The 20,143-nt window shown below is 30.6% G+C and overlaps 6 protein-coding genes across 25 annotated transcripts in view; 3 read left to right on the plus strand and 3 right to left on the minus strand.

Annotated features, from left to right (window-relative positions):
* Window positions 1–2,735, plus strand: part of LOC124954372 (glucose transporter type 1) — a 31,576-nt gene extending 28,841 nt beyond the window's left edge. For all 18 annotated transcript variants that reach the window (XM_047507210.1, XM_047507208.1, XM_047507209.1 and 15 more), the window contains one exon: window positions 1–2,735. This exon is cut by the window's left edge and continues 1,795 nt beyond it. The gene's annotated coding sequence lies outside the window, so the exon portion shown is untranslated.
* The window catches only part of LOC124954383 (mediator of RNA polymerase II transcription subunit 27), a 10,336-nt gene extending 5,699 nt beyond the window's left edge, over window positions 1–4,637 (minus strand). Inside the window, exons 1-4 of the mRNA XM_047507259.1 lie at window positions 4,352–4,637; window positions 4,005–4,274; window positions 3,610–3,910; window positions 1–3,423 (exon numbers count right to left, since the gene is read on the minus strand). The exon at window positions 1–3,423 is cut by the window's left edge and continues 1,614 nt beyond it. Coding sequence (XP_047363215.1) covers window positions 3,289–3,423; window positions 3,610–3,910; window positions 4,005–4,274; window positions 4,352–4,527 — 882 coding nt within the window. The 5' untranslated portion in view covers window positions 4,528–4,637 and the 3' untranslated portion in view covers window positions 1–3,288. The remainder of the gene's footprint in view (window positions 3,424–3,609; window positions 3,911–4,004; window positions 4,275–4,351) is intronic.
* A 1,249-nt stretch (window positions 4,638–5,886) lies between these two features.
* Window positions 5,887–7,593, plus strand: LOC124954380 (DNA polymerase delta subunit 3-like). The gene is made up of 2 exons (XM_047507250.1): window positions 5,887–6,097; window positions 6,219–7,593. Exons 1-2 carry the CDS (start codon window positions 6,029–6,031, stop codon window positions 7,476–7,478), a joined length of 1,329 nt encoding a protein of 442 aa, XP_047363206.1. The 5' UTR covers window positions 5,887–6,028; the 3' UTR covers window positions 7,479–7,593.
* Window positions 7,594–7,953: 360 nt separating this feature from the next.
* Window positions 7,954–10,708, plus strand: LOC124954377 (slit homolog 2 protein-like). The gene is made up of 4 exons (XM_047507246.1): window positions 7,954–8,185; window positions 8,242–9,332; window positions 9,406–9,599; window positions 9,740–10,708. The coding sequence occupies exons 1-4, from the start codon at window positions 8,068–8,070 to the stop codon at window positions 10,014–10,016; spliced, it is 1,680 nt and encodes a 559-aa protein (XP_047363202.1). The 5' UTR covers window positions 7,954–8,067; the 3' UTR covers window positions 10,017–10,708.
* LOC124954382 (protein ABHD13) lies at window positions 10,236–12,366 on the minus strand. 3 transcript variants are annotated; one of them, XM_047507257.1, is made up of 5 exons: window positions 12,221–12,366; window positions 11,341–11,572; window positions 11,070–11,263; window positions 10,851–11,008; window positions 10,236–10,627 (listed from the first exon to the last, which is right to left on the minus strand). In XM_047507257.1, the coding sequence occupies exons 1-5, from the start codon at window positions 12,231–12,233 to the stop codon at window positions 10,355–10,357; spliced, it is 870 nt and encodes a 289-aa protein (XP_047363213.1). In that variant the 5' UTR covers window positions 12,234–12,366; the 3' UTR covers window positions 10,236–10,354. The 3 variants fall into 3 exon arrangements, with proteins under 3 accessions (XP_047363213.1, XP_047363212.1, XP_047363211.1); XM_047507256.1 differs by having other exon boundaries at window positions 11,070–11,200; window positions 11,663–12,345; XM_047507255.1 differs by having other exon boundaries at window positions 11,663–12,343.
* A 131-nt stretch (window positions 12,367–12,497) lies between these two features.
* Window positions 12,498–20,092, minus strand: LOC124954378 (synaptic vesicle glycoprotein 2C-like). The gene is made up of 12 exons (XM_047507247.1): window positions 19,746–20,092; window positions 19,389–19,603; window positions 19,205–19,261; window positions 18,920–19,081; window positions 18,183–18,345; window positions 17,802–17,923; window positions 17,429–17,667; window positions 17,021–17,353; window positions 16,749–16,893; window positions 16,499–16,658; window positions 16,186–16,313; window positions 12,498–16,102 (listed from the first exon to the last, which is right to left on the minus strand). Exons 2-12 carry the CDS (start codon window positions 19,438–19,440, stop codon window positions 16,035–16,037), a joined length of 1,629 nt encoding a protein of 542 aa, XP_047363203.1. The 5' UTR covers window positions 19,441–19,603; window positions 19,746–20,092; the 3' UTR covers window positions 12,498–16,034.
* Between the last annotated feature and the right edge of the window lie 51 nt (window positions 20,093–20,143).

Here is a 20,143-nt window from a genome sequence, read left to right on the forward strand (position 1 = left end):
TAATCTCGTCTTTCGCAACGATACACGCCCGTTTTCTCCGTTAAATTCTCATATACAAGCTTTGTCAAAAGGAGAAACAATGAACAACAGTAATATATTTAAAGGGTACTGCACAGAATTGACACAGTTTTTATTTGAAATGCCTCGATTAAAATTGTTTGTCATTGTCGTTAATGATTTGATTGACGATCATTATTTTTCAAAAGAACGGATTCGCATATAATAATCATAAAGAAGATATTCCAACAGTTTAATATCCGTATATTATTATTAGACTTTTCCTTGTAAGAAAGAGAAAGGGAAAACATTTACTCCTATTTTGTTCTTTAAAAAATGCTCTCGAAATGCTCGTTAATCATATGCATACGTACATATATATGTACATAGGTCGGAAAAAGGAATAAGACAGATTCTTTTGACTAATTGAACTTAACGAAATCTTTACGAAGCAAATCTTTCCTATAGTAATCGAAGTAAGAGAACGAACGTATTCGTATGTTGAACGAACTCTTTGAAATGTAATATGGCATAAATGCAATATGGTGTTTTAGAATAGACACTCAAGAAACTCTCAATGAACAATGAAACTTCGGACAGTGCACTGCAAGATGTAATGTAAAAAAGATAATGATAAAGATAAAGAGAACGAAAAAGAAAAGAGAATACTTTTAATCCTAAGCTGTCCACGACATACAGAAATCAATAAGAAAGGCAATAAAAAATCAAGTGAACCGAAGATAAACGCTAAAGTAGATTTCCTTGCATTTACGCGCGATGGTGTTATCAAATTCAACATTATTGATATTATCAAATTTAACAATATTTAGGCTAGGTGCATATACACGTATAAAGGTTATTAGTAACTAAGTAGTTAGTAGTGTTACGTATCAAATTAATAAAATAAATGATCGAAGAACAAATTTAAAGAGTCGTAAGGGAAAAACGTGTGTCAGACGAACGAAATTGTACGTCTTTTTACTTACATTACTAATGGCTGTACAATAATTACGGACCGAGTATTGCTAGCATATCCATTTTTTAAATCATTACAAGCTTATAAACAAATAATACGTATATACATATGTGTATGTATGTGAGCGTGTACACACGCGCGCGCGCATATATATATATATATACATACATATATACATATATATATATATATATATATATATATATATAAAACACATGCATACGTAGACGCAGGACAAACACACGATGACGACGACCCTGTAAAGGACATTATAATATTATAGTTGCAATTGCTTTGACTCAAACTAGATATGCGTCTTCGATCGTAAAGTCGATACTTCTTTTTTAAAAGAGTTTTGTTTTCATCTTTCGAATCATTGAAAATAATTAACATCGATAACTTTTATGACGCGTAAATACATCATTCAAAGATACACGCTAATCAGAGAATTCCTCCTCTGACATGCCTTAAGGAAGATTTGTCTAAGAAAATGATTTAAATAAGGATATACTTTGGAAGTATATTTAAAGTAAATTATAAGTGTATTTTTGTTCAAGACAAAACGTACATATACATTTGGATCTCTTTTTGAATCTTTCCACTTACTGAGAAAAGGCATGCCGCGCATATGTGTTCATCGCGAAATATCGTTGAGTGTTCGTTGTCGTAATATATTTCACTTTGATTTAAGATCGCACTGAAATTATAAGAAATGTAAAATTAAAAATTGCACGTATACAAACGATGATATAACAGTCTACGCACATACGGTCTACACACATGCGCGCAGCACACATTGAGACGCAAAAGAAAAAGGAATATTGCTTTAAATCTACGCAAACGTGTAGTGCACTTAATCTTTCGCATAATCGAAAAGTTTTTGATGATCGATAAGTGATACACATTATGCGTGGTAACGATTATATTCGTTCATATTCGTTTTTAGCGAATGAATTAATATATCGCGCACTTCTAACGTATTCGATAAACACGATAGACGAGGTAGAACGATCGCATAAATAGTTTCGAGTCAATGATGCGTATTGTGCTCATTGAATATTGCAACGTACATAGAGCCTTACAATGAAAAACTTGCAAGAGTCCAGCAAAGTGAGCGATCACAATAAAGATTTGTAAAATAGATCACTGCCACTTTAACGACTTGCACTCTTAACAGAGTGCCAATATTCCAAATGTGAATGTGTACAGTTGTGTGAAAAATACTTATATTTACATATGATACTAATTAGTATTATATAATAAAACTACCTAGCGTATACATACTATAAGAGTGGTATACATACATAGGATATGCAAAAGGAAATCACTGAATGCAGAGCTATTATATTCGAAAAGGAAAACAACATTTATGCCTGCTCATTTGTATATTATAATTAAAAGTTAGTACAGCCGTGTTTATCCGCTAAAAAAATGCCAAGTTCCAATTCCAATCTGTCAATAGTATCTTTATCTTCCTTTGATAAAGTTCTTTTAATCTGAAAGGACGATAATTCATATTTTGCTCTTTCATATGGCTTTAATTAAATCTGAATGATGATCGCATTATCGATTCATATTGGAAATTAAATGCACATCCATTTTGCAATGTTACTTTTTTTACAATTTCAAATTCTACATTTGTTAAGTATTGTATAATTGAGTTCTTTTTATAAATGCCCTATATTATTCTCTGTGAAAAATGTTTCATTTATACCTTTGTTGTATTAAGACTATAATAGATAGAAGAAGCGTTTGAAGCATATATATTCCAGGTTTTGAAATATATTACCTCTCTTCTCTTACACTGCGATTACCTCCCCATAGGATATACACACATTTTACAAGGGATAAGACGATATTCTCAGATTTTATTAATAAATATATTTAAATATATGAAATTTACAAGGATAGAACCAATTAATTACTTTTTAAACGTGTAACATTATGATAGTTATAATTAGAAAAATTAATAGACAGTAATATTTCTTTGAAAGCATTAATATTTATTTAATATTTACGTAATACAGACACATGTACTCAAAACAAACGGTTAGTGAATCTTTTTGCTTCTTTATGAAGCATTTGTATTAAAAAATTAAAGATTTGTAAATTATTCCAAATATTCTTACTCTATAGCCTTATTGGCCATAGTAGATAATTTTTTCTTATTAAAAGAGAAAAAAGAAACGGAAAAAAAAAAGAAAAAAAAAAAAAAAAAAAAAGAAAAGAAAAAAAAGAAAAGAAAAGAAAAGAAACGAAAAACAAAAAAAAGAGAACTTATCAAAAATACTTTGAGAGAGTTTATTAAACCATTTCTATGGTTTACATTCTTGATGATACGGTTCCAAAGTACGAAAATCTCTCCATGTTGGAGGTAAAGCACTGTGTAGATGTAGACCACAACGTTTGCATGGTTCGCTGAATAAATTGATTAAACTATGAAACCAAGTCTAAAAAAAGAGCAATGAATTGTTATACATTCTCATAAATAATGAAACGAACGATAAAACATCTTTGTCATTTTGTTAGGCTCCTTCACATTTTCTCTCTCTTTTTTTTTTTTTTTTTTTTTTTTTTTTTTGTTCTGTTTTTGTTTAATACTTTTACAAATTCAGTTTACAAAATATTCATACTACCATAAATGATCGAACGGCTAATTCAGGAAGTGCAGGCGAATAAAAGTGTAACATCGCAGCATGAGCATTTTCTGTTACTTTCCTAAAGACTTTATGCCTTGATTCTGTCCATAAATCCATTCTCTCTCCATAACCCTTAACGACAACCCATTCGATCATTACGCCTTTAAACGCTATTACTGCCTTTAGTACATGTCCCAATGTAACATGTAATACTGCATTTGATGCAAATGGTCGGGATACAGATACTGTCATATCGTTAAACAATCGATCAAAAGTAGCTATCATGGAGTCTACTTGTCTTTAAATAAAATATAAACATCTCTTAAGCTATAAATCTTATTAGAAAATTTCATGGAGAAAATTAATAATACAAATTATTATAAAATACTTACTGTGGAGGTACATTGTGATTACTAGTTTGAACTCTACCTCTCTTCGCTCTACTGGTATTTGTATAAGATCTCTTTAATGAATTTTGATTTAATAATGTTTGAGCAGCATTACTATACTCGTGAACTTTATCTGTCCACTTATAACTATTAACGAGAGAACTATAAAGTGCTTGTCTTTCCTGTGTGGTCTCTTGGCTAAGATAAGTTGTGCTTGCTAGATTAAACGGGCCCGGTGGTGGATTTAAACTGTTTACCGCTTGTTCTACATCCCTAACGTAGACAAAATTTGTATAAATAATGCTCACTTTCCCAATGAAATAATGAGTATACGGCTAAATTATATATACCTTAAATTAACGTTCACTGTTGTCAACAATTCTTGTAACTCTAATAAATATTTGGCTTCTTTATTTTCTTCTCCGTGATCGGCTCGTAATCCATTTGCAAGAGAATCGAACACTTGTCCAACGCTAGAACGTAAAACCTTAATTGCTGTTAACGCTGTTTGTAATTGTTCCATCATTTATGTTTTGAAAATGAAAAGGAAAAGAGGAAATAAAGAAACAAGTAGGACACACGCACACGCATATACATATATAACTGAATACAATCAATATCTGAAGGGATCTTAAACGCGACTGACCTGCCTTCTACTGAAGCCAGACACGAGTTAACAGCGTTTTATCGGTTCTATGGATTTCTCCTTCGCAAACTTTCAAATATTAAAATGTGCATATCGTTAAATCTTCCTTTATCGTTAAATCGTTCATCAGCCCTGGCTTTATACGTCAACGATAAGAACGGACCTTCTTTGATGAATAAGATCCGATTTTAAAGACAAAGGTTTAATCTAAGATCGCGCCTTTACGAATTTTTAAATCAGTTTCATTTTCTTTGGAGGAAAAAAAAAAAAAAAAAAAAAAAAAAAAAAAAAAAAAAAAAAAAATTCCGAAAAATTTGGAAAAGCAGAAATCTAGATTTGTACGTTCGTCTTTAAAATGAACTTTGTTTAGCAAAATCGGTCAAAAATTATGGCCGTTTTCATTGGTGGCATAAATGCTGCTTTCGACATTTTTCACAAATGAACGAACAAATGTCGTATGGTGGCGCCTCTTGAAATCTGCGACAAAAGAGAAGAAGCTGGTACGGCCCATTACTGATTTTCATATAACGCTTGAACGGTATATTTCGTTTCTATGAGGTAAACGATTGTACGCGTCCGTAAAACTGATTGATTTCAGTTCAGATAATCTTAACCATTTCAAATGCAAGGAAATGCGTTGCACACGCCACGGAGAAATTACTACAAATTACTATGTCGCTCTAATAAGCTTTAAACAAGTGATTGTATGGCAAAAATAATACGTGTCCAATCCTTCATGTCAATGGATCTAAGTTTCTGATTAAGATATCGTTAAATTTTGGAATAATTTATAGTTCCTTTTATTCTATAGCACATTGACAGGCACCTAAATTCGTAATTCAGAAATCCAGAAGACTAAATGGTTCAGTTGATTTCTTTTTTATTTCGTCGATGTAAATGAAAATAATCAACTAATTTATACCACAATAACTTTATCCTTACGATATTTTTCAATGGCTTTTTGACTTTTACTTTTACAGGAAACAAAAGTAGAGAGATTACGGGGAAGTCGAATGAATGTGTCGATGAGATTGGTCGATTTTCTTACGCTTACGTCTTATGTTCCATGAAATTTAATGATCTCAGTTCAATAATTTCAAATAATTATCAAAACTATGTCGCCACAAAGTTGTATTATTGTACGCTCTCTAGCGGTTAAATTTTAAACTAAACTATGTACTCCATTGTGAACATTGTGCCAATGTAGTTTAGTTTAAAACTTAACCGCTAGGTAGTGTAACAGTGATCATTACATATAGTTTATATCTGCGTATATCTATATGATCCTAGTAGTTATTTATTAGTTGTTTTCGTCATTTAATCGTATCGAAATAAATATCCCACGAATTATTATTTATTTTATTTTACAAACTGATTCACCATGAACGTAGAATTAATGAATCATTATATAGAAATTTTGACCACTTACGTTTATGACAATGATAAGGCGGTAAATACGCAATTATTTTTCAATTATAAAAATTTTCCCTTGGCAGCAGTGCCGTGTCGGTTATTAATCATTTTTTTTGTTTTGTTTTGTTTTGTTTTGTTTATACGTTATCGTCTTTTAGGTTACATATAAATGGTTAAGCAAGGAATTAGAGGTCCATGTGAATGTAGCAAAACAAGTTTTGTGGGAATTCTGGCAGAGGCATCAAAAGGAAAATAACATTGAGTCTACAGTTATGCTGATTGGTAATTTAAAATCGGGTGGAATGCGTGTAGAAGTTGTGAAACAATCAAATTTAGATCTAGCAAAAGATAAATTTAATAATATAATGTCGGAACATTTATACAGTATACAAAAATCTATGCCTGACTTAGGCTCACTTTTTATGTATGACAAAGGAGATGTTAGATTTGGTGCTATTAAATGCCATGAAAGTGTAGAACGCAGTGATGAAGAACTCTCTATTTTACGATGGGGATCGCTATTCAAAGATCATTCTGTCCCAAAGCAGGATGATGAGAAGTTAAAGTCTATAAAGATATCTGAAGAAGTAGACATTTCTGAAACAAAGGAAGATGATCAGACAAATAGGAAATATAGAGATAAGAGGACTATTTCAGTATCTCAGAAAACTGGCTTTAATAATCTTTTTGGAAAGGTTCATAATAAGGAAAAAGATATTTCGTCGACTTCAAAATTTACATGTATCAATGAAGAAACATCACCTAAGAAGAAATCTATCGATAAACAAAATTCATCTCCAAAGGAAAGTAAATCTATTAAGAAAAAAGAGAAAAGTGGTATTGCCAGCTTTTTTGGAAAAAGTTCAGACGTTAGAAAATATTCTGATAAAGTAGAACAAGCGGATAATAGTACGAAAGATGATATAAAAGATGATGCTGCAGAGGCACAAGTTATTTCTACTGAAAATAATGATAAATCAAAAAACGAAACACGTGGGATAAAACGAAATCGTAGCGAAGAACCTAAGAGTACAATGAAAAAACGGAAACGTATAATCGTGAATGATGATTTAATAGATTCTGAAAGTGAAGATGAACGTGTGAAGTCTACAGTGTCAGAGTCAGAACAAGAGATGGAAATTATTTCAGACAACAAAGAGAAATCCCCTTCTCCTCCTCGTTTGATGGATAATAATGGTAAAGCAAGGATCCTTAAAGTGGTCGATCAAACTTACGAAGAAGATGGTTTTCTTGTAACCAAAAAGGTACACGTATATGAAAATTGTTCGGAAAACGTGACGGAGACAACGGCAAAGGAAGAAGATGAAACGAAGAAGAAGAAAGTATCTGCAGATGTTGCTAAAGTACAAACCAAGAAGAAACAAACTACATTAACTAGCTTCTTTAAAAGATCATAATTTATATAATAGGTTTAAGTATGGATATAAAAAAGTTATATCTCCTCTCTATATATATATATATATCATATTTTTTTATTAATTTATTACTTATAATAAAACGGCTATCTCTCCATTTTATTATTATTATTATTGTTATTATTATTGTTATTATTATTATTATTAGATGTGAATAATATTTGCCCTTCCTCGTTTTCTCTCTAACATTAGAATTGCCAAACTACATTCCTATCAGACTCCTATCACATTAACGCATCATCAATTTAATGAATATAATGTTGAAAAAGAGCAGTCTGTCAATTATTTTTTAATATTACAATAATGAATAAAAAGGAACAAACTTCTTCAGATTAAAGACTTCCTTTTTAAATTACAATTTGAAATTTGTAAATTTCTAGTGAATTTGAGAGTTCCATTTAAAAATTATAAACTATATCTAAAGACATTGATGCGTACGCGCATGTAATCATTTACCTGGAAATGTTATCAGATATGTTATCATAGATAGAATGGTGAATGTGCCAAAGTTACCATTGGTTGATATAATATAAAAGGAGGTATTATTATTATTGAGCCGATACCTGATCAAATGTCTTCAATTATGAACAACATTCTATTTAATAGTTTGATTATTATTTTACTTTGTTCAAACATTATATATAAATGCAAAAGTGATATATGTACAACATGTTTGTGTTCTGTTAAAGGTATGTAAAACTTTTTATGCATATGATATAATCCTAATTTAATCCAAATATTGCAGATACAGGAAGAATTATTAATTGCCATGAAAAATTCATTACAAATGATAACAGAATTCAACTGAACTCATTAATGCTAGATCAGTTTCAAAATGTAGAGGGATTAATTTTATCAAAGAATAACTTAACGCTTATATCACCAAGTATATTTATAAAACTGAAGCATTTAAAGAAATTAGATTTGTCTGAGAACCTAATGCCTGAAATATATATTAATGGATTAGCTGAATCCAATGATCTAGACGAGTTGAATTATTCAAAGAATAAATTGAAAATCTTTGATAATATTATATTTGATGAAATATCAACGATTACTAAATTAAACTTGAGTCATAATTATATCAAAGTACTTAAATCAACGACTGTTTCAAAATCTGTCATAAATTTAATTACCCTTGATCTTTCTTATAACGATATAACTTTTATTGACGACGCATTTTTAAAATCATTCTTGCACTTACAACATTTAGACTTGTCATTTAATGAGATTACTTCAATTTCTGAAAATATTTTTTTGCAACTTCCTGCTTTAAGGACACTTAGGATAAATAACAATTTTCTTACATCATTGAACTTTAATGAACTGCCAGAAAATTTAATTGAATTGCACGTTGAATACAACAAGATCGTAAACTTGCTTTATGAACCATCACAAATTCAAGAACTGAATATTGAATTCAATAACATTTCTTGGTTAGAAACAAATTTATCTTCTTTTCATTCTTTAGAGTATTTAAATGTAAGTGGTAACAAATTGGCCAAATTTCCAAATATAACACTACGGCGATTAAAAGTATTAGATATCTCTAATAATAATTATTCTAATATCCCGAAATATTTATCATCAGAAAATTATCCATTATTGAGTACACTTCTCGTAAGTGGAAATCTAATGAAGGATTTAACATTTCATTCTAAATTAAAACTCCGTTCGTTCGTTGCAAATTATATTACACATCTTGAAAAGATTAATAATGATGCATTCGTAAAATTGGAAGCACCCGTAAATGATTGCATTAATCTTACGATATCGAACAATAAAAAACTGATCACCATTGATGAGAGAGCTTTGGATCATATCAATGCATGTTTCGTAAGTACATATTACCTTCCTTATTCTTAACATTATTTCCTATTATAAATAGAACATTCTTTTCCTATTTTAGGTGGATTTCAGTGACAATAACATTAACTACATTTCCCCTAAATTATTATTATTATCCGATGGTACTCTTAAAATGAACAATGGTATTGATTTACAAGGAAATCCCTTCGCATGCAATTGTTCCTTACAATGGATGTTAAGTGATCTAATACCACAGCTCTATGTTATAAATCCAAGTATTTTGAATAATTTAAGGTATTTAATAAGCATTTTGTCATGTGACTTTACATGTGTGTATATATATGTATATATATATGTATATATATGTATATATAATATCGTCTGTATCTTCTACTGTAAGAAATTGAAATTTTCGTTTTTAATACTGTCAATAGATGCGCAACGCCCCTAAACCTATCGAATATAAGACTGGTGCATTGGTACAAATGGAAGAAAGAAATATTTTGCAAAGACATGTCCGAATTATTGTCAAATTTATCAGAAAAATATGAGGCAGTATCTGAAAGAAAAATAATAATGATTGAGTCAAGTCCTGAATTATTTGCAATCTTAGGGATTGCTATCGTATTGTTGATAGTTCTCTTTGTGATTGGAATTTTGTTGACTCAAAAGTTAGAGAATGAAAGATCTCGTAAAAACAGAAGATTTTAAATAAACATTAGAAAGAGATATTAATTTATAAACGATACAATTGTATAATATAAATTTAATAAAAGCCTGGTTAGAAGAAAATTTCATTGAAAAAAGAGCATAATTATATGCATAACGTTAAAGATTATTGCACAAGTTCGATTAATTGCTTCAAAAATGTTCCAATGAGAGGATACTTTTGCCATTGAATTAATGATGACGGTAGAAATAGATAATATATTTTAAGTTATTGGACCAACCTCATTTATTTTATTAAATACATTAATATTGTATTGGACATTTTAAAGAATATATTTATACATTTGGACGCAAAATGTATTTCATTTATATATTGATTTCTAAATATCATCTATTTGCCAGTGACCCGATGTTACTTGGATCGATGGATTTTCCCTCAGTTCATTCAAAAAAGAACATATATTCTCATAATATCCAGATTGACACCATGTCTCATTATGTGTACCACCAGAAATTGGAAGAATCTTCTTATATTGACTTTTACAATTTTTAAAAAGTTCCTGCATCATTCGCGGTGGCACGAATGTATCTGCTAAGCCAGAGATAAATAATGTTGGTACTGTCATCGATCGTATTTTGAAAATAGATAAATACTGCAACAATAACAAGCAATGCCATTAAAAAAAAAAACAAAACAAAACGAAACGAAACGAAACGAAAGAACAAGGAAGGAGTTAAGGGAGGGAGGGAGGGAGGGAGGGGGAAAAGAATATTAATAAAAAAATATTATCGCGTAAGAAAATATATGATTGTACATAAAATGACTGATATACTTCTTGGGGTAATCTTGAAACCTTGAAATTAACACAAACATGCCTTATTTTTATATATAAAAAGTGGTAGATATTGAAAAAATCTTGATCCTACGAATGCTGCCATATCAGGTATACTCGTAAATGTATTTTCAAGTATAAGACACCAAATTCTTCTCGCATTTTCTTCCTTAGTTGCTAAATCAATTGCTATTGCTCCGCCTTTAGAAAATAGGATCATTATTATTACTGTTATTTTAATGAAATCAGAAATACAACTCACCCAATGATCTACCAAAGACAATAATTTCGTCGGTATTAATATTGGTTTTCGAAGTTAAATAATCAATTCCTGCACGAGCATCCATATACAATCCTTCTTCGGATGGTGAACCTTGCGACAATCCATAGCCTCTATATTCCACCATTAGGATATTGCATTGAATATTACGGTAGAGACCAACAACATTTTGAAGTCTGCTTACAATATACATTATAGACTAATTTCTATGTTCAAGATCAATGAAAGTATTTTTCTTTCTAAATGGTCTGACCTATGTCCTATATTTCCGGCATTTCCATGAAGAAAAAGTAAAGTTGGGGCCTTCTTCGCCCTATCTTCAGGTTGAGAAATAAAAAACATATGTAGCATAGTACCATCGCCTGAACGCGTATATATGCTTTCATAAGGCAAATTGAATATAGAAGGAGCAGGAACGTAAACACGAGAATGAGCTGGTGATTCTGGATGATAGAGCAGCTGATCTTCTCTATTATATAATATACCTATAAGAATGATTTAACAGATTTATAAAATTTTTTTTAAATAGATAAAAATTAATTTGTATCATTACAACATTTACAGATACCACCAACCTATAGTAGCAAAACAGAGGAGGAAGAAAGCAAAAATGCCACCGTACAACCAATATAATAAAAAACAGGTAAGAATGTATGCTCCAGAAAATATCCAACATTTTATGGCGATACCACCCAATAGTCTAATCGGCCGACTACGAGCGAGTCTCATACGGAAAGACATTTTTCTATTTTCATACGGTGCTCGGATTCGAGGAAAAGTCTTAGCACTATGGTGCCGATTATTCAACTAACGTTGACTTTTACTATTTTTACCAAAATCACGTTCTTTGATTTTCATTAAGTGTCAAACAATATAATTATAAACGGTGGTCGAGCTATAACCTCAAAATAACGTCTTCTATTAATATATAATATTAAAAAGATGTATATTAAGAGAAAGGATGTTCACGGTAAAAAAGTAAACAATTCGACCATTAAACTAGCTCATTAAATATACGTGTCTCGTACATCAAAACGATGTAACGAACGGAGGTTAGGCAGATATCCTGTGACATTGAATTACATTTACTAAATAAATCATCAATCGCTTTCCCATAAAATATACAGTATCACCTTGCGATTTCATATTGTATGTGAATTAGATTCAATGTATACAAAGTTTAATGTCAAGACATGAAATATTACTAAAAACATTTCCAAATGATATATCACATTAGACCTTATCGTGTCAAAAGTAATAAAACAGTATCGACATCTACTCGTCATATAGACGAAGGAAACGGTGAACGCCTGCGTAATAATCTTGTTTGACGATTGGTTAAGTATATGACGTCAAGTTTATATATCCTTTAAATATTGGTTAGACGAATGAGCATGAAATTGAAATTGAATTTGTTTCTGAGCGAATATGTCATGGATGGGATATAAAAGATAATAATTAAAAGTCTTTTCGATTTATTATACGGTATGTGAGTATGCGATCCTATTCTATCATCGTTTTTAACAATAATATGTTATTATCATTGTTGCATATAAAAAACGGATAGTAAACGATCTAACCTTTCCTCATCGAAAAGCAATCGACCCTTTTTTTCTTTTTTTTTTTTTCTTTTTTCATTTTACTTTTCTCCTTCGAATTTTCATCATTATTGATTTTCAAAGCCTTATGTAAAGGATTTTCACTTTTAGCGAGTATTTCCTCTTCAAATTTGACACGAGGACATTTCTTAGAATAATAATATCGATTAAGAATGCGCACGATAATGAATACTTACGAAATATTTTTCCATCGGATTATCAATATATTTTCGGAATATATTTTTCCAAGTACCACGGCCAATTCCGACATTTGCATAATTACGGCAAGAAATTTGGGACTTTCAGTGAAATGTAACGTTCAAAAACAGATAATTTTAATGAAGCAAGGGGAACTTATTAAAACGCACAGAATCCAAGAGTGATATACGAAAGGTTTCGTATCGAAATCAAATTTCAATGGAATGATTATCCAATCGATAATTGAAAATTAATAATAAATCATATTTATTAATAAGTTCATTAAACAGCCGATTATATGCCGATTAAAAAGTAATGAAATACTTGGACAATAAAATATACTTTGAAGAATATGTAAAGTAAAATAATGAAATCGTTGTTACGTGGTGCCACCGTAAGACCTTTGTGTCCATGCCATCTCCAGCCAAAAAAGCTATAATGTCTCCTTATATTTTGTTGATTGACATTCTTCTAAATAAACAAAGGGCGTCCAGCTTTGCCCGCTTAACCTACGGAAGGATATAACTCTTACTTTACGCTTGCGCTTTTTCATTGAAAGAAGTTAAAAATCATTAATAAATATTTTCATCGTTTTCACTGTTTAATCAAATGAAAGAAATTAATCGATTTGAGAATGACATGATTTAATTATCAATCCGTTAAGAGCAGTTCTAACGTAACAATGACCGTTTCGATTTTCTCAAAGAGCTTGTTATCTTCAAACGTTCCTTGAAGAAACAATGAGATCGTCAAAGTTTTTATTCTACCTTTGAGTCCGGCATAACAAATCCCAATGAGTAACAGCCGCAAGCCATTCCTGTGTTTACAAATATTAGGATTAATCATTAGGCTATGTAATTAACTGATCGATAAAACTGCTCATTCACGAGAATGAATTTTGTTCCAGTTAATTATATTGATCTTTTGATAATATTTTCAATATAACTTTTAATTATACACTCTTAAATATTATACACTTCTTTATCTTCGAAACAAGATAAAAAGTTATGTCAAACCAATTTGATTTCGAGGAAAAACTAAAGTGGAACTTTCGAAAAATTGTACAGACGAGACAGTTTCCCAATTTTGGAAAGAAGAACTATATATAATGAAAGTGCTTTCTTTTCTTTTTTTCTTTTTTTCTTTTTTTCTTTTTTTCTTTCTTTTTTTTTTTTTTTTTTTTGGATAAATGATTTTATGGCAAATCCCAATCTTTTTGCAATCTTTTGCTTTTGCTAAAAAATGATTTGATTTTGGCAATACGTGGATGATTTACAATCGTCCGTATTTGCGTGAAAGTTGTTTTCTGATAATTTCTTTCCTTTATTTAGCAATAATTGTTACACCAACATTGGTTTCTGTTTTATTTCTCGTTTATCTCCAATTTATCGAGTATTCGCGTCGAATTTGCATTTAAGATGATTATTATGCTTATGGACATTTGAAAAACTTGGCGATGATTCGGCGCTTATTCGTTATCTCATGAACGTGGTTCACTAATATGTGGGGTCAGAAAAGTCCACATTGGGTCCTAATATCAAATTATCAATATTCGATTACGATATCGGTGTGCCCATATTTATAGAACAAGTAATAAGTTTCTATTTTTATGAATGAAAACATGCGGATTCGTTTGAGATAATAACAAATTTTAACATTATGTATATTTAAATAATCGAATAACATATTTCGCTTCATTAACAATGAAATGGGTATGAACGCCAGGTCAAAAATAACAGACAATATAAAAAGATAATTGTGCCCAAAATGGGCTAAAAGAAGTAACAGGAGAACGAAAGAAACGTATCCATTAGCTGTAAAAGGGGGAGAAGAAAGTGACAAGAAAATAACGTTTATTAAATTTTATTATTTTGAATAATGATAGCTAGGACTGATAGATTATAATCATGGATCTATGTCTAACTAAATTTATTCATATTATTATATTTATTGCAGGTTTAAAATTTATAACATAATAGCGTCAATTCAATTCTTCAAAGTAAAAATCAGATGTATGCGAACATGCTTGCATGAAATACATGTAGCGTGTTGCTAGGGTTTACGCCTATCAATACTCCTGGTCGCGACTTTTGTCCGATTTTGATGAAATTTTTGTTCGATTTCATTCGAAAGATACAGATTTTCCACATGGGACCATTATTACCGATTTTCCAAACGAGTTTTTACTCGCTTGAAGATTACCTATTTTTGGACATGATTTTACCGAAGGAAATAATGCTTTTCAAGAATCTCACGAGGTGTTCAAGTAAGGTAATAATTTAAAGATGAACATTTTTCTTTTATATTTTGGATAAATCAGACAAAAATTGTTACCATGAGAATTCATAGCGTAAACCTTTCCAAACGAATAGAAAGAGAACACTTTTAAAAGATCGCCAGTGCTCTGCTTTATAGCACACCAATAGCACACAAAGTCCGAACGAATTATCTCTCAATTGTGTACTTACATACAACGGATAATGTTAATTAAAGAATACATACTATTCGACAACTTTTCCAATCAAGAGCATTGACAAAAGTGAGGACGAATAAATAAAAAGAAGCTGAATGAAATGAACGATTGAGTGAAGGAATGAATCTTAAAAGTCCAACGAAGAGAATGAATGAATTGATTTGTCACATCTTGTAAAAAGTCTGCGTATAGTATGACCAAGGGATATGATAGACATATAGTATGAATAAGGGAGATGATAAAACAAAATTAGACTCTCCGATGCCGTCGCAAGGTCAAATAATTGCGATTACGTATAACGAGTAAAGTTCTGTTTGTTCAGAGAGAATGACATCATCAGTTACGTGACATTTTCGACCATTCGTCGGCAATAGAGCCTAAATGTATAACCTGAAATATCACATGTGTGTGTGTGTGCGTGTGTATGTATATAGATATGTACAGTTAGTGTGTACATATTAACATTTGCCGAGCTAATTACTCTTATTTGATAATCTCGAGTATCTAGAAAGAGTGAACATTTAATGAAAATAATATATATAGCATCCAATGGAAATATGCAAAAATTATAATGTTAGATAAAATTATCTCATATCATACATTACATGTCTAACAAATTCATCTTCATCTTACACAAATATATGATTCGATACATACATTTTATCGAAATATTTGGAATTATGTGTTTTTGATTGCTTTTGCTTGTCCAAATCTTCCAGGTGTAAGACAGCTGAGTATAAAGCTTACTAAAAAAATATAGATAAATTTAGAAAAACGTAAATACACTTTTGTAAGCAGATAATAACACAAAATGTTGAATAGAACGTACAGAAAAGTTGTGTAGCTACTATGAGAATCAATGATAAACAATAATTGTCTATTAAATAACCAAATATCCAATTTCCTACAAACGATCCCAAACGTGCGCAAAATGCAGCTAGAGCAATTGCCATCATTCTAAAAAATAGTTTTAACTTAGTAATAAAATTTATTTAAACAAATTAATAGTCCGCGGATGGATCTGCGGGCGACATTTAAAAAATATTATACGAAGTTGTGTTTTTATATTCATCATGATTTTTCCTCGTTCATATATGCCTGTAATAGAAAAATGGAAATTTTTTTATTAAACATTTGCATACCTTATATTGGTAGGGAAAAGGTCGACGATCACGCAAAAGATAATACTCATGCATATAGAAATTAACGCTTCAAAGATGCAAGAAAGTATAAGATTTTGTGTCGATGATTTTATAAAGAAAAAGCCTATGGTCACTATAGTACAGAGGAATGTGCAAATTACTGAAATATAGATAAAATAAGAATGTTTCTTATTAATATACAAGAGGCATATAACGATATAATGAATTGGCAAAGAAGTGGAATATTTACTTAAATAAATTTTATAACCCGTGTATTTAACGGTCAGCGGAAGAATAATACTGAGTGGTATACAAGCGAGTCCTAAGAGAAATGTATGGGAAAAGACATTATCGTGAATATTATTTTCGCAGTCGTATATGTCACGTTTTAGCACCTGAAATATAAGATAAAGTAAAGAGTTTTAATTTTTCTTTTTTTTCTCTTTTTTCAATTATAAAATACGGTACCTCTAATATAATCTATTTTCTTTATCTATATTCATATCGTTCGCATTTACTTGCCAATGTATTATTGCTTCCAAGTTGATTTATTTTCGAAATCTTGCATACGCTAGCGAATTTTTCTGGATACATTATTTCGTACTTGGCGAATCTTTGAAACAATTCCGGAAACCAAAGCATCAGCGTATAGTACGAGGCCGTAATACAGCATATGAGAATGAATACGTTAAGACTTCTCATAATGTGGAGTGGTTTAAAAAGAGATATCGTTTGCGTATACATCGAATGCACAATCGCACGGAAATTATTCATTTTACTTTCCTCCTTCGAATTTTCATAATTGTTGATTTTCAAAGTTTTATGTAAAGGATTTTCACTTTTAGCGAGTATTTCCTGTTCAGATTTGACAAGAGGACATCCCTTAGAATAACATTTCGATTAAGAATGCGCACGATAATGAATACTTACGAAATATTTTTCCACCGGATTACCAGTATTTTCGGAATATATTTTTCCAAGTACCACGGCCAATTCCGACATTTGCATAATTTCGCCAAGAAATTTGGGACTTTCAGTGAAATGTAACGTCCAAAAACCGATAATTAATGACGGAAGGGAACATATTAAAACGAATAGATTCCAAGAGTGAAATACGAAAGGTTTCGTATCGAAATCAAACTTTAATGGAATAATTATCCAACCGATAACTGGAAATTAATAATAAATCATATTTATTAATAAGTTCATTAGACATGCCGATTGAAAAGCAATGAAATACTTGGACAATAAAAATATACTTTGAAGAATACGTAAAATAATATAATGAAATCATCGTTCTTACGTGGTGCCACCGTAAGACCTAATGTCCATGCCATCTCCAACCAAGAAAGTAATGTCTCTTTATATTTTGTTGGTTGACATTCTCCTAAATAAACAAAGAGCGTCCCGCTTTGTCCGCTTAACCTAGGGAAGGATACTACTACTTTAACTACCTACTACAACTATTACTTTACGCTTGCGCTTTTGTATTGAAAGAAGTTAAAAATCATTAATAAGTTTTTTTCACCGTTTAATCAAATGAAAGAAATTAATCGATTTGAGAATGATATTTAATTATCAATCCGTTAAGAGGAGTTCTAACGTAACAATGAGCGTTTCGATTTTTTTAAGGGGGCTTTTATCAAATGCTCTTGCGTAATGGTGAAATAAATGGTGAACTCACGAGAATCCGCTGAGAAATTTAAATAATAAGAATAATCCATAGTGTGGGACGATGCTACAGAAAATTTCAAACGTTCCTTGAAGAAACAATGAGATCGTCAAAGTTTTTATTCTACCTTTGATTCCGGCATAACAACCCCAAAAGTAACAGCCGCAAGCCATTCCTGTGTTTACAAATATTAGTTAATTAATCATTAGGCTATGTAATTAACTGGTCGATGAAACTGCTCATTCACGAGAATGAATTTTGTTTCAGTTAATTATATTGATTTTTTGATAATATTTTCAATATAACTTTTAATTATACACTCTTAAATATTATACACTTCTTTATCTTCGAAACGAGATAAAAAGTTATGTCAAACCAATTTGATTTTGAGGAAAAACTAAAGTGGAACTTTCGAAAAATTGTACAGACGAGACAGTATCCCAATTTTGGAAAGAAGAACTATATATAATGAAAGTGCTTTTTGGAATCTTTTGCTTTTGCTAAAAAATGATTTGATTTTATTCAAACGATTCAAACCCGTTCTATGTTGAAAATTGAACTTTTATTATGTTTAATTACACATATCATAAAACTCGTATTAAAACATCAGTAAAATTGGATTGAGGATAACTTATTCTCGTATTTCGAAGCATTTCTGAACAACTGTACTATATATATATATATATATATATATTTTATATGTATAAATATATATCCGGACGAGAATGAAAATATTGAATCCTTATTACCGATTAAAAATATAATATTGATGTTCCCTTTTTCGATCGTGCTCATTTGAAAATCGCATGCTGCGGAAGGAAGAATAAATCCGATGCTGCTTATACTGAGTGCTGTGTTCAGATAAATCAGACTACAAAGGGCCATCACCTTCAGATTGAATTTACCAAAGCCTAATCGGCAAAGACCGAGTATAATGATTAATATAATAAAGATGTGCGACAAAGAAAGTAATAACGTGACTATTTAAAAAAAGATTATGCGATTGGTATTTATTTGTCGAGTTATTAACGAACCTGTTTCGTTAAGGGCAAGTTGGACCAATTCTTCTAAATCTATCTCGCTAGACGCATCTGCATTGAAAATAATGTCCAAGTGAAATTTTCAATTGATTATTTTCAAGGGAGGTATAGTAAAAGGAAAGAAAAAGTGCTAATTACAATGAAGAAAAAATGAATCGCTTTCCGTAGTTTACCTTACCTTTTGACATTTGTATCGACGATTGCTTCATTTCTATGTCTTTCTCACCCATTGAAAATAACTTTCGTTGAAGATCCCTTAATGAATTCTTCAGGAGCGATTTCTTGGAAATGAATGATGCACGGAAGAACGTATTCGCACATATAAATGTTCATAAGCTAGAGTTGAATCGAATGGATATTTGCTCAAAACTAGAGCAAATGCGGCACTGTGAACTGAACAAAATCAACAAGGTCTATAATCACGCGATCAAAACTCGGAATATGTATTGTAAGATTGATGCGATATTGATATGATAAGAAGTTTCACAATTTTCGTACGAATTCGCACGGGAAAGCAAGTGGAAATAAATGATACCAAGTGGAAAGAAATCGAAGCATGTGGATATCCTTCGGTAAAGACGGTGAATACAATAAAAATTCTGTCTGATGCGCTTGCTTTTTAAATAATATGCATATCCCCTCTACGTCTTTGCTGAGTTTTTTTCCTATGTAAAGGCTGCTTGAAAGCTGAGTAATTATTTTTATAATAGTAAAGATAAAAATAAATGGAAAAAGTAAATAGAAAGAAATAATAAGTATTCGTAGTATTGAATTTCCTCGTATTTTCATAGAATAGTAATCATTAACATTAATCGAAGACCAGCCGTGAGGCGAGTTACGTAAGAACGTTTTGCAAAATCGTTTCGTATATCTTATTATTTTTTTTTTTTTTTTTTTTTTTTTCTCCCGATATTACATTATTTCTACTTTGGT

This window comes from Vespa velutina, chromosome 15 (assembly GCF_912470025.1).
Source record: "Vespa velutina chromosome 15, iVesVel2.1, whole genome shotgun sequence".
In the NCBI taxonomy this organism is placed as follows: Eukaryota; Metazoa; Arthropoda; class Insecta; order Hymenoptera; family Vespidae; genus Vespa; species Vespa velutina.